The following is a 13,897-nucleotide window of genomic DNA, read 5'->3' as shown; positions in this document are numbered from 1 at the left end:
ATTTGAGATTGAACTTTTGGTGGAATGCTGTCTGTATATTGGTCACTAAAACAACTTATAGGGGGTGATAACCTTATCAACATGGGATAACTTTTAAACTTTAACAGCTTTTAAGGAGCTATTATGTAATACTTTTTAATTACCATTACTGAAGTAATGGATTGCTTTGCACCTGATTCTAACCAAGGACTTGTATGAAAAAGTCCTGCATGGCCAGAAATGAGATTGAGTTACTAATGAGTCCGAATGACCATGTGAAATAACAAAACTTAAGGTAGGTACATGCATCTAGTACTGTATAAGCAAAATCGTTCTGTACATGCTGACAGAATGGATGGAAACTCATAAAATGCAGATTCAAATGTACTTGGTTCGCAAAGAAACTCATTTCTGGTCATGTTTTTGCATGAATATTTTTATTTTATTTTCTATCTATTTTACAATATACTTGTTTATGCATGTCCGGTAAACTAGGCCTTACTTCATTATTAACACTACGAATCGGCTTCCATATTAACATCTACTCCCTGCACTTCTGCACAAGATTGCCTACTGCTATGGCCCACTTATCAAGCTATTTTCATACTGCCTTTGTTAGAGCTATTACATGAGTCATGGTGCTTTTGCAGTTGCACCAAAGTATTGAAAGATATCTGGTTTTATACCTTTTGCTTTGCTTTTAGTTTGCCCCTCTGATACATGTGTACTTGACGTGTACATATCATAAGTTTTCGATTATATTAGATCTGGTGTCAAGTACATGTATTCAAAACTTTATTACAGTTTTCATTCCCTGATATAGATTAAATTGCAGTTTTTCTTGCTATCCTTAATACTTTGGGCCTAGAATATTCTAATGAAGCAAGGCCTAGTTTGGTGACATCATTGGATAGATTTTGTATGGCATTAGAAACTGTACCATATATTAAGCCTCTAAACTTTTTAAACTTTTCCTACCTTCAATACTTAATGCTGATTAGCTTTAGACTGTAAATACTATTTCTTGTGCTTTTGAGTGCATTACGTAATGATTTTTCCTTTCTGTTTCACTTTAAAGTTTTAAACTCTTTTTCCCTACTTCTAAAATCAATGCATTTTCTTACTGAATCGATATCCCATTGACAAAGAGAGTGACTATTGACTTTTCTTCATCGACAGGAAAAGGAAGCTCAGAGTAAAAAGGGAAGATCGAGAAGTAACTCACCTGAACACCAGGTGGCCCGATTCCCCTCCCCACCTCCCTTAGAGCTCCCCTCCTCGCGGGACGGGGGTAAGACACAAACATCTGAGTCACCCAAGAAGTCCACACGGAGCAAACGGAGGTCCTCCGGAGCAGGCGCAGACAGTGAGTAAACTTTGATTCCAGCAAAACTCCTTCTTTGATCTAGACCATGTGAGAAGCTTCTGCCTTGCCATATGGATTAAATTCTGTGGACCCTGAAGCCTTAGGTCAGATTCAAGTTCTGCTGAGTCATGGATGTTATGGTTAAATTGCATTTGTATTTGTATGGAACATATATTAGTAAACAATGCTAGTACATTTCCATTGGTGGGTTAACCTACAGTATCCGGTATGTTTTTGAAAACAGGGTGTATATAGAGGTATCACGTCGACAGACAATGGCTTCAAATTTCAATATTTTTTAAATGTTGTTGTTTGAAAACACCCTCTGTTGACACCCTCCTGGTGTTTTTAAAAGCAACGGATATAGGTTAAACCACCGAATAAAGGTGAACTAGTGTTATATACAACTTTTGTAGATGAGCCTGAGTTGGAACATGGGTCCAGAGTGTTTCTGAACAAAGAGGTGTCAAACCTCTGCATATTTAAGAACCCGACACACATATCAAGAAGAATGTGCTTCAAATGCTGAAAAAGGAAACTGCAACATACCCAAAAATGTTGATTAGATACTATTAGACTTAGTTCACATTATTGCTGGAAAAAAAATCATTTAATATTGCTGTGGTTTTGCCCTACAGGAGAAGACCTGTTGGAGGAGCTGGAGAGAATACGGGAGGAGCGTAAGAACGCTGAGAAGAAACGAGAGGAGATGGTGAAGAAAGCCAAGCAGCTCCAGAATAAGACTCAACACAGGAGAAACCAAGGTAAGCAGTGATGGGTCACAGCGTGCCAAACTGAGAACTGACTTAAAGAGACTTAAAGTTTGCTTATACATGTTGTATACAATATAGTTCGCCACAAATGTAACGTAACCGTTGACCCCATACATTCCATCTGGTCTCTCTATAACTGGTCTGGCATTGCACGAATGTGTTGGTGCAGCAGTCAGGGTGTTTGACCAAGAATCCAGAGGTCTCGGGTTTGAGTGCCCTTACATGCCACAGATGTTGTGTCCTTCAGAGTCCAAATTTCCTCACTCCATTCAGCCTATTCTAGGCATGAAAAGGGGACCCAACTTAATTTGGAGAGGCAAAATGCGTTGGAAGGCCCTAGGCCAATGGAACTAACAATTTGCTGCCACTATAGCTTTACCTTAACCTTAACACTTATTATAGTAGAAATCTTATCATATTTGTTGTTACCTAATGTTCTGAGAATTGTCATTTGTTTTCCCAGCGCGAGACATTTGGAAGAAGCGTTACTTCGAAGAGAAGAAGAAAACGACTCCATTGGAAGAGAACTGTAACCGTCTGCGTGCCGAGCTGGACATGACGCACAGAAAACTCATGTCGAAGTTAGAGGGCGACAAAGACGGGAAACGGCGCTTCAACGTCAACACGGATCCACCTTCCTCTAAGGTACCTCCTTCCTACAAGGTATTTAGTTACATGGTTACATTCAGGTGTTAAAATGGGTCTTAAGGACGAGTCACTTTAGGGCAATGGTTTTAGGTCCATCGGTCAATCAATCAATTCACAGATTTTCTAGACAGGATTCACTTCATACTAACATATCTTCATGATCTTACATGTAGTATGACCATTGGCAAAAGCACATAGAGGACAGTATGACGGTATGTGCATACGTGTATTTCTTCCATGACATTGTACATGCAGTAGACAAAATACACGTAGTAGAAAGATTATTCCACTCAAGTGTATGCATGAAAATGTTTAATAAGAAGCAGTTAAATCACATTTTATGTTTTTTTTTGGCAAGTAAAATCCATCCTGTCAACAAACTGTTTATTTTTAAATCTCAAAGTAGATGTTGGGTGAAAGAAAATGCCTTTACTGCCTTGCTACTTTAAATAGTTACCTTCCTGAGTCAATGTGATTGTGACATTCAAATATTTGATTGGAGATTAGTAGTTTTAGTGCACTACAATAATAGAAGCATCTCCTTCTTCATCTTTCGTTTTAAACATGTCTCTGTGGCGCAAGCGGTAATGCAACCCTATTGCTTGGACATCTAGATCTGGATCAAATTCTGATCCAAGGGTCAACCCCAGCTTGGACAATTGCATTCATCATTTTTGATTGTGACTTAAGCCCAGTGGCACCTGAAGTATGAGGCTTGGAGTGTCAGGCGTTAGCCTAAAGCTTTTGCATATAAAAAAAAACAACACACTTATCAAGTAGAGCAAGGGTAACCCTGGGTGCACTCGGCTGAAAAAAAAAGCACCATGGTGAAGCTGAAATATTGCACTTCCGGCTACTTAATAAAGCATGATATTTTGCCTCAATTGAGTATCAGACTGCTTTACCGGTATGTTACTGTATAATGCAAAGATGTTCACAGTGATTTTATGTTTGCTGTTTTTGCAGTGGACACTTCACCCCGAACATAAAACCACTGCAACATTTTTCTAGGGCGGTAAAAGCTAGACTACATTGCATGGTGCTAACACAAAGTTAAAACCACTGCAAACAGTCCTTTTCCCCACTATCGCAAAATTAAATCCCCACGAACTTAAATGCATTTTACAGTTTATTTTCAACCTCTTATGTTTTGTTCTTCCAGAACAACCAGAAGGTGCAGCTGACCAGAATCCAGCATGAGTTGGATGACTTGAAGGAGAAGGTGGAGAATGCAAAGATGAAGCTGACTTCAGAAATGAAGGTATGAATAACGTTTTTTTACAAGTCAGGCTTTATCTTAAACAAAACCTGCATGCCCTGTACTTTACGAACTCAATGGATCAGACGGACTTGGCCGAATACCCTAACCTTGTGGCCTTTTGGTAAAGTTTCGGCTGAGTTGGTACAGGGTTCAGATCCTGACCAGTTTTTTCTCAGCCAGCTATTTTTCACATTCAATTAAAATTGACAGGGAGATTAGGTGATCCATGGGACTGCGTATGTCCTGTTAAGTAGCATGTATGTTGGGTGAAAAAGAATCTGGATTCAAATTCCAGAGACAGCATCGCTTATAACCATTATGGACTATGAAATCGATGCTAAATGTCTTCAGTGGTCATTCGGTGTCAAACTAGATGTAAATGCATTTTCAACGTTAGTCAGAATAGTGTCTATTGCATGTATACATACATGTATTAACCTAGTCCCTTGACCTCTTGGTCGTTGGGGGACAAGGTTTTAATACATGAAGATTGAGAGCTTTCTCCAGGACCATCTGTCTCTTGCTACAGTCAGGTATGGCCAATGACACTGTGCCCTTTGAACACTTCCAGCTAAGAAATCAAGCGGAGACGGAACTCCGCGCTCTACGGGCGGAACTGACGCAGAAAAAGATCCACGCGGCGCTGACCCGTAACCAACAGAGCAACATCATGCACACCATGGACAAGGTGCAGCCTGGGTACATGCCTGCCAAGGTCATGCCCCCGACGTGACACAAAGACATGTTACTGTAAATGTTGTAATTTTTGTGGTCATTTTATATTCACGGTTTTCATGGAAAACTCTACCCAGCAAACTTACATGTAAAACGTCACAACATTATGCTTTGTTTTTCTGCCCGTCAACCGCCTTCTTTCAACCGTGAAAACATCAGGAACTCTCAGTTTCCTACCTACTGCAAAATTAAATCCTCGCAAACTTAAGTGCATTTGCAGTACTATGCTAGGCTAGAACACTGAACTGAGGCCATCCATATGGTATCATATCAATGTATCTTATTTCTTTCACTTGAAGCTATCGCATTAACAGTGACATTTGTATTGAATTATTCTGTTGGACAAGAACATTGGTGTAAGACCATTAATAGGGTATCATATCAATGTTTTGTGTTCTCTAGCTTCATTCTAGTCCTGTAACAGCCATTTGTGGGAAGATTGTTGTTTTTTTGTGCCATCTTATTCTTGCAATGTTCAAAGCTGAAAAATTGTCAGTCAAGCAAAACATGACAAAAAGGACCTTGCCACTCAGAGCAAAATCATGTCGCATTGGGAGCTTTAAAACAACAACTGCAAAAACAAACAACAGACAGCCATGTACTATCATAGCATTCTTATCTGCTATTTCTGCCATATTTAAATACTTTTTATTTTATTTTATTTTCTATGTTGTAATAATTCCAGTTACATTTTACTTTGACAAATAGTCATCTTTCCATACATTATACAGATGTTTCTGAATTTGAATTTAGAGACTTTTTAGTCCAATCTTTAAGCTATGTATAGTTTTATTTTATTTTATGTCGTGTGCATGGCATTTACAATTAGATTTTGTACAGTGTGTATAAATATACAAATGTATAACTTTTGACTTTTTACCTTGGTTTTGACAAAAATTATTGTTGCAATTCTCAACATCCATTGCCAACTTGTACTTGAATAGCTTGTATAAGCAAGCCTATTTATATTCAGTTCTTTAAAGGCTTTGCTGGTAGCAGAAATGCATTGAAGACTGAAGCACATCATTTTGAATTTTGTACGGATGTATCAATGATGCCCCCTAGAGTCCAAAGTGTAAATTACAGCTTATAACTTTGGTATTTTACATGATGATTGTTGAAAATCGTTGTCTGTAAAGGGTTTATAGCTTTATACAAGAATGTTTTGCCATGTTATATTATATTATACATAAGTGTGAACTTTTTTTGCGTCCAAAATATTTGAGATTTTGAGAGAAAAAAGTCTGCAAGCCTAAACTACATTTGTATTTTGTAATTGTACATAAGAGTTGTATTTGGGAGAGAATTCTTGATATAACTGACTCTCTGCATGTTCTATATAAATGAATAAACTTATGTTTGACTCTGATATTTGTACTCAGTGTGTGTTTTATTTCATATTCACATAATGCTACATTATATAGTATTTTTTCTATATGCTTAAAGTGTAGTTCCTAATTTAAACACATTCAGGAATATACAGTTCTAAAAACTTGGTGGTGATCATATGATTTTTATCATCAATGTGTAATTCAATACAACAAAAGCAGTAATCAAATCCAAAAGTTATCCACTAGTCCAAACATTATTGTATTACCACCTCGTTTTTATGACATACATGCAAAAGGAAATTGAATTCACTTATTAACGATAATCTACTTGAATTGAACCTATACATTCACAGGTCTTTAGGGAACACAAAAACACAGACACCCGTTGTCAATCTTGCACTAAGTAGTCTTGCATCTGTACAATGTGGAAGGCGCTCTATTTGCTTGGCTCTGATACAGATTAAAAGCGCCACCTAGTTGAACATGAACAAACTACAGGTCATGAGTCATGAAAAATGGTCAACTTCACAACACTCACACACACACACACACACACACACACACATTTGTTTAGACATTTGTTTTCCGTAATCAGTCAATCCACCTACGCAGCAAACCGAACTCCACGAACTTCAGACTCTCCATGTAGTACGTCCACGGGTTCCAGCTAGTAGCGCCGGAATCTCTCACCGCACTGTTGTAATACATCCCGTTGGGATTGCACTGTCCGCAATCCTTAAACCAGAAACCACCTGAAACAACATGAGGGGTGAGTAGAACAGAAAGAAGCGCAATATCCTGACTCCCGGGATTCGAATCCGGGTGGCCAGATTATAAAACCAAACGCGCAAACCACAACGCCAAAAGCTCAGAGCTGTCGGCGTGGTCAGTTTGGCAGCGCTTGAACCCCACTCTTACTACACTATCCCCCCTTTTCTTTTCAAGATTCGTCCTCGATTTCCCTGCGTAGCACAACTCTAGCCTGTTACTCACAGGGTCGGCACGGGAACCAATGAAACATTAATAAGTGCGATGGATACGTCGATGTAGGTAAGGTATCCAGGTAATAGGATACGCCACAAAGTAGTTACTTAAGCAACTGGATATGGTTTTAGCGGGATAGCAGTTGAAACGTCTGACTTTTTCCAAAACTGTATCCAGTTGCTTGAGTAGCTATACTTTTTGGCGTAGGGACTAATAGAACAGAAAGAAATATTCTTCTGACTACCGGGATACGCACCCGGTCCGTCACATCACAAACCCAGCAACGCAAACCACTACGCTAAAAGGCTGACAGCCGTTTCGCATGGTCGTTTGAACCCCACTGTTACACACCGTGCAAGTTTTCGGCACAGCTCCATCCCCACGGCACATGATCATTGTCCTGGTCGTACGTGGAGAACGACATGTAGGCGTGATAGTAGAGGCAGTCGCCCGCACCCCCGCCGGTGAAGTACCCAATCTCCAGTTGGTACTTATTTTCCTCGTCTTTGATACGGAACAAGTCGTAGTCAGCGTGTGCTGACTGTCCGTTGAACCTGAAAGTACATTTTTGTAAAAAAAAAAGATGAGCCCAAATGAACTCAGTGCCCTAACACGACGTAAGATGAAGGTTGTTGAAGTCATATTTTCCCAGAACTATATATATATACGAGGGGCATCAATAAGTAATGTCCCTGACCCATTTCCCATAGCAGGAGATTAATGAAACTTGGCACAGTTATTAGTCTTTCTCTTCATAGGAACCACCCAGAGTTATGCATTTCTCCCATCATTTGATGTAGCTCTGGACACCGTTCTTGTAGGACATCCCAGGTTGGTCCTCCGACAGATGCCTCATCAATGGCAGAAGAGGGACGACCAGGTCTGGGAGCTGTTTCCACAGACTTCCGACCTTGTTTGAATTCAGGATGCCAGCGTTTTACAAGGTCATATGATGGGGCATCATCACCATAAGTTTTTTTCATTTCATCAAAAGTCCCCTTTGGTGTGCGTCCTTTCAAATACAAAAACCGGATCACTGCGCGACACTCAACTTGCTCCATTTCACACCTGGTCCATTTCACACCTGACTCAGTTCAAACACCAGTAAATCAGTAACCACAATTAGTTCAGAGCTGTTTTTTGCAACATAACCCATAGAGATATGACTCATTACACATGCAAAATTTCATCTAGATCAAACAACTGGAAGTGGGTCAGGGACATTACTTATTGAATGCCCCTCGTATATTGTAGAGTGGAATTTGTCATCACCAAGCACAGTAGGGGCATCTTCTCTGGATAGTTTTAAAGAACGCGCTTGCAGATGGATGTGCAAAAGTTAGGTGTGACGGATCCTTCGGTGTAATATAACCAGCTGCTGCCGCGCCGCGTGCCTGCGAAGCTGGTTTGTTACGCCGAAGGGCGGTTATACCGGCTATATAGATTTTTTTTAGATACAGATACAGTCAAACCTAGCGACCACCTTTGCATAACGGCCACCTGCCCATAGTGGCCACTTTTTGTCGGTCCCTTGGATTTGTAATGATTAAGAAATAGGCTTAGCGGCCACCTGTCCAACGCGGCCACGGCCACACGATTTCCGGTCCCGCAGGTACAAAAACACTGCCGATTACGGCCACTCGGACCGCTGATCTATGTTTCGGGACGCGTTCGGCCATATACAGCTGCCGTATCGTCACCCTACGCCGGATTTAAAACCTCTTTGATTTATTTTCAAAACAAAACTTCGTAAACTGGCGCTACCCATACCCGCCGACAAGCAAGGTCATATAAGGTCAATAGACGACACCAATATTACAGAGGTAAATTGCGTTAAAGTTACGTTCTAATACACTATCGCTTAGGTTAATTTTCATCACAAAAACTTTCTAAATGAATTGTTACAAAGACAAAATGATATGAACTTCAGACTATGGTGGATTTTATTCTTACATTTATTAAGAGAAAGTCTAAAATGACGAGACTTTTCTTGTGAGTACCACATTAGCATAATGGGCGAACCTGACGTGTGAACGCGGGAGGGAACACACGGACGGCGAAGTATCAAAGGATACAAGACGAAAGATCAAAGAAATATGACGATACCGGTCTCTTCAGACAATATCAACTGTAGAACATTTAAAACTTTTTATAGCTTTTGTTTTCTTAATACATATAGTGTAAAATCATTGCAGTACATGTACAGTACTGTATTATGTGAATAAAGATCAGTGGGTACTAAAACCATGTGTAACTTATTGCTTGTGGTCAATTAATTAGCATATTCTCTATAGTGGCCACCTCTCTATAGTGGCCAATTTTGACCAGTCCCTTGAGTGGCCGCTATAGACAGGTTTGACTGTACAGGAAAAAAACTCTCTAAAAATGACTCTCCTTAACTTTGCTCTTGCTACCTGTGAACTAGTAAGCCATAAAACGCATGAACGCCTTTCGGTATTATTTGTTCATTTTCTAATCGGTCCAAAATCCAGTCCACTGATTTTTCAGGTCCGGTTTTTCTTGAAAGGTAAACGAGAAAAAGGCAAGTTTTGTACCGGTATACGACCACCACTAATCGTGAGGAAACTATTCATTTACAACGCACGCTACTCCATAAATAGTTTCATCAGGTTGGTAGATCAATTGAACAAAGTCTTCTTTCTTACACAACCTTCATTTAATTCTTCCGTAAACGTTTCGACAACCGTCTGTCGCCTTCATCAGTACAAAATGAAACAAGAGTTGATTTTGCATTGATGAAGGCGACAGGCGGTCGTCTGCACATTTACGGAAGAATTAAAGAAGGTTGTGTAACGAAGAAAACTTGTATAACGCACGCTACTACTGATGGTGCCATGGTCCGCTGGATATGTTCTAGAAAGCTCTGGGCCACCCTGTCCACTGAGCAGCTAAGAACCAGGCTTGGGGTACATAGTGTACAGGTCACAGTTAGATTTAACAGACTACGCTGGTACGGCCACATCCAAAGAATGGAGGAAGAGAAGTGGCCCAGGAAGATCATAGAATTCTGCATAGAGGGAAAGAACCCTCGCGGTCGACCACGAAAGAGACGGACGGACAACATAAGCGAAGACATACACTTCCTCAACCTACACAGTGTCAACCCAAATGATAGAGGACGCTGGAGAGCTGCCATCAAGCCCCCTCATCTACATGCAAGCACGTCTAACCCCCACAGGATGGGGAACAACAGACGTTCAACCGGAGTGAGTGAGTGAGTGAGTAAGTGAGTGAGTGAGTGAGTGAGTGAGTGAGTGAGTGAGTGAGTGAGTGAGTGAGTGAGTGAGTGAGTGAGTGAGCGACTGAGTGAGTGAGTGAGTGAGTGAGTGAGCGAGCGAGCGACTGAGTGAGTGAGTGAGTGAGTGAGTGAGGGAGTGAGGGAGTGAGTGAGTGAGTGAGTGAGTGAGTGAGTGAGTGAGTGAGTGAGTGAGTGAGTGAGTGAGTGAGTGAGTGAGTGAGTGAGTGAGTGAGTGAGTGAGTGAGTGAGTGAGTGAGTGAGTGAGTTTACTACTGACCTCTCTAAACGAACGCGGAGTCTGTACTGTCCCTGGTTGGTCAGCAGGTGAATGTTGTCGTTGCCGAACCAGAAGCTCCCCTCTAGGTCACCGAAGCCGTTCTTGTAAGTGTCCCAGCTGCGGTCGAAGTCGACGCTGTCGTCCGAGCGTCGTTGGATGATGTTCCAGGCGTCGTCGCCCTCCATGCGACAGTACAGCCGGGTTGGTGACTCCTGTGAAGCCAGGGTCACAGAGTACACCCCGCTCTGGGTGTTACCGCTAGCCAAGACATCTGTGCAATCTGAAATACAATGCAGTAAAGTTTATTGCAAATTCCCGTGGGTTAATTGCAGGTAACATGAGAGATTCAGACAAAGCATAAGACAAAAACAATATCACAAGTGTCTTCTCGAGTCTAAAGCTAGTAAAAGCTAACTCTAGATTATGGGTTACTGGGCTCGACTCCTTTTTCGAAGACTAAAGATCCCACCTTTTCTATTATGTGTGGATTTTGTGAAGTTAGAAGGAGAATTGTTTTCTTTTTGTCGGTGAATGTTTAGAACTTTGGATGAAATTTGGTGGCCTCTTCAAACAGCTCTTTTCTTTCGTGATCGTAGAAAGAGCAGTTTGACATAAACTGTAGAAAAGTAGAAATTGGACGCCCTGAAACAACGTATTGTTACTACAATATAGTAGCGCATGCATGTTATTCTTCTGTTGCCAGAGTTACAGAGTAAACCCCGCTCTGGGTGTTACCACTGGCCAACACATCTGTAGAAACTAAAGAACAATGTACAAAAGTTATTATTATCGACGGCTGTATCGAAAGTAAGATATTGACCGCACTGAAACAACGTATTGTTATTACAGTAAACTATTGCATGGACTTTGCGTGACGGATATATAAAATGTATGATATTGAACGAATTGAAATAACGTATTGTTATTACGTATAGTATTGCATACATTTTGTAAGTGAGTCTATAATCAAACTCTTAAATTGTATTACTGACTAACAGCAAAAGTTTTTTGTTATTTTCTGTGCTCGGCTGTAGTTTTAGTTTTTTTCATTAATTTGCTTTAATACAGATACATGTATCAGTCATATTGATTGATAATGCTTTTAAACATATTCACCATCTTGTGAATTTGTTTTCTAAGACATCAATTTCGTATAGAAAGGCTTCGTTATATTAATGTACGTAATGTACTTGAATGCCTTACCACGGATGTCTTGCACGGCCACACTCCCAGTAGCGCCGCCTGTCGCTGCAGTACCAGTAATTTGTCGCACGGGCGTCCATTGGAAGTTAGAATAGAAAGTGTCCAGTGCGGTCACATTTACTAGAATCAACAAGAAATTGTTAATATAATACTTAAAGCAATATTATAAGATAGTAGGATACAGTGTAATGAATCGAAATAAACGCTTATTACTTGAGCAACATAACCTCATAGCAATGACACATATTTGTAAATCTTCTGTATTTAAATCAATTAGATGAATCAAACCAAATTGGTATTGTATGTCTCAATTATCAAAAAAAGTAATTAATAGATTTTTTTTAAACATATCATATGGGACGATCGTGAAGTTTGAACGTTGCCAAAAACGTTTGAAAATTTGAAATATCCTCTTATATACAAAAAAATGTCATATTTTAGAAAATCATATTTTTCTTACAAACACTTTCTTATGTTGAAAGTTCTTTGATGTGTTAGAAATGTAACGATATATGCATATATTCCTCACTTACCAGTCAGTCTCTCCATATTGATATCAAAATCTTTCACCCGCTTGCCGATCGTTTTTAGGTCATCGTAAATGTCATGCAGAATCGCTCTACTCTTCTTTATTCTTGCTGCATCGGAAAACACAAAAAGAGACGAAAGATACATGGAAATTAAAAATATAACGATCTTCCCTCTGATTGGTTGTCATTCAGTTGACAGTTGATTGGTTATCAGCATATGGAAGCAGTTATATGATTGGCTACTCTACGTTAGTGGATATATGCTGATATTCGATTGGTTGGTCAATTCTCCTCATGATCAGTGATTGGTTTGTGCAAATTTTCAAAACAGCTGCAAAACAACCTTTCTGGCCATTTAAATTTCAATTAAATGCAATTTTTTACACACTATTCTTTTTTTCTCACGCTCACATCAGTTTGGGCTTTCCAGAGAATTTTCGCCGTAATACCAAGTTCTTACATGAATTTGAATTTGAAAAAAGAAATTCCATCAAAAACTCATTATGAATGTTCAGCTTCGTCCTGAAATACAGAGCTTTTCGAAAAGTATTGTAATAAGTGTCATATTCTGTATCATTGATAGATAAAATTACTTGTATTTTGTAAATAAAAAGCATTTGGGCGGTTGACAGCTCAATGTATTTCATTGTTCAAGCTTTTTAGAAGATATCAGTCACCTTTCTTAATACCACAAAGAAAAAAAGATCTATGTAAAATTTGAAGAGCATCTATATTGAGGTTGAAATCGTAATTATATATCATGTGAACTCACCTGAAACAACTTGTATCTCGCTCTCGACATAAGATTCTTTAGTTTTAGAAGCTGGTGCGGCATTGGCTAGAGAAGCCACAAGAAGGATGATAGTAGTGGTCACGGCCAATCCAACCATGGCTTTTATTTCGGCGACAAACGGTATAAAATCAGTTGTGCTGTGCTTTCATAAAACGTAAGAAGAAAATGTAAATCAGAGAGTTACATCTGCTTGGAGAGTAACCGATACACTGTTTTACAAGTGCCCCCCTCCCACCATCACAACAGCGTACACATGTACACATCTCTGACAGTAACACTGTGAAGATATAGAAATAGCTCCGATAAACAAAGGAGTCTTACAAACTTTTAAACACTCTTTCCCAGTACTAGTCAACTAGAGACATTTTAAAATAAGCTATTCTATATCTATGACAATCTAAGCTGGGAAATAGAGATACAAGACAAAAGTTAAGGTATGTAGTCTTATAGCCCTTTTGAGACTTACTCCACTGTGTCTAAGGCCCGTTATTGGAAGGTGGAGCCAAACCCTAGCTCTCCTTTCACCGCCTTCTATCCCCCTAACTAAAATCATGTCATTTTTACACCTGAGTGAAGTGAGGAAAGTCGTAAAAAGTGCCTTACGCTGTACAGACATATTCCAGACAAAACGTCTAGCAAGGGACGACAGCAATCGAACACATGACCTATTGGTCTTGTGACAACCAAGTATCCAAACACTCTCCCATTCGGTGCAACCACACCACAATACAGACAGAGATACACGTAAATAGAAAGAT

The 13,897-nt window shown here is 39.8% G+C and overlaps 2 protein-coding genes across 5 annotated transcripts in view; one reads left to right on the top strand and one right to left on the bottom strand.

Moving 5' to 3' along the window:
• The window catches only part of LOC118431695 (ensconsin-like), a 34,394-nt gene extending 28,263 nt beyond the window's left edge, over positions 1–6,131 (top strand). For 3 of the 4 annotated variants that reach the window (XM_035842956.1, XM_035842952.1, XM_035842953.1), the window contains exons 8-12: positions 1,159–1,345; positions 1,984–2,109; positions 2,582–2,781; positions 3,929–4,027; positions 4,599–6,131. In XM_035842956.1, coding sequence (XP_035698849.1) covers positions 1,159–1,345; positions 1,984–2,109; positions 2,582–2,781; positions 3,929–4,027; positions 4,599–4,760 — 774 coding nt within the window. In that variant the 3' untranslated portion in view covers positions 4,761–6,131. The remainder of the gene's footprint in view (positions 1–1,158; positions 1,346–1,983; positions 2,110–2,581; positions 2,782–3,928; positions 4,028–4,598) is intronic. The other variant, XM_035842954.1, reaches the window with a different exon arrangement.
• Positions 6,132–6,162: 31 nt separating this feature from the next.
• LOC118431696 (ficolin-2-like) lies at positions 6,163–13,460 on the bottom strand. The gene is made up of 6 exons (XM_035842957.1): positions 13,119–13,460; positions 12,350–12,454; positions 11,817–11,936; positions 10,614–10,893; positions 7,429–7,631; positions 6,163–6,845 (listed from the first exon to the last, which is right to left on the bottom strand). The coding sequence occupies exons 1-6, from the start codon at positions 13,234–13,236 to the stop codon at positions 6,685–6,687; spliced, it is 987 nt and encodes a 328-aa protein (XP_035698850.1). The 5' UTR covers positions 13,237–13,460; the 3' UTR covers positions 6,163–6,684.
• Positions 13,461–13,897: the final 437 nt, after the last annotated feature.

This window comes from Branchiostoma floridae, chromosome 15, assembly GCF_000003815.2.
Source record: "Branchiostoma floridae strain S238N-H82 chromosome 15, Bfl_VNyyK, whole genome shotgun sequence".
Classification (NCBI taxonomy): domain Eukaryota; kingdom Metazoa; phylum Chordata; class Leptocardii; order Amphioxiformes; family Branchiostomatidae; genus Branchiostoma; species Branchiostoma floridae.
Note: the sequence above shows the minus strand (reverse complement) of the source record. Positions and strands in the feature narration are given on the sequence as shown.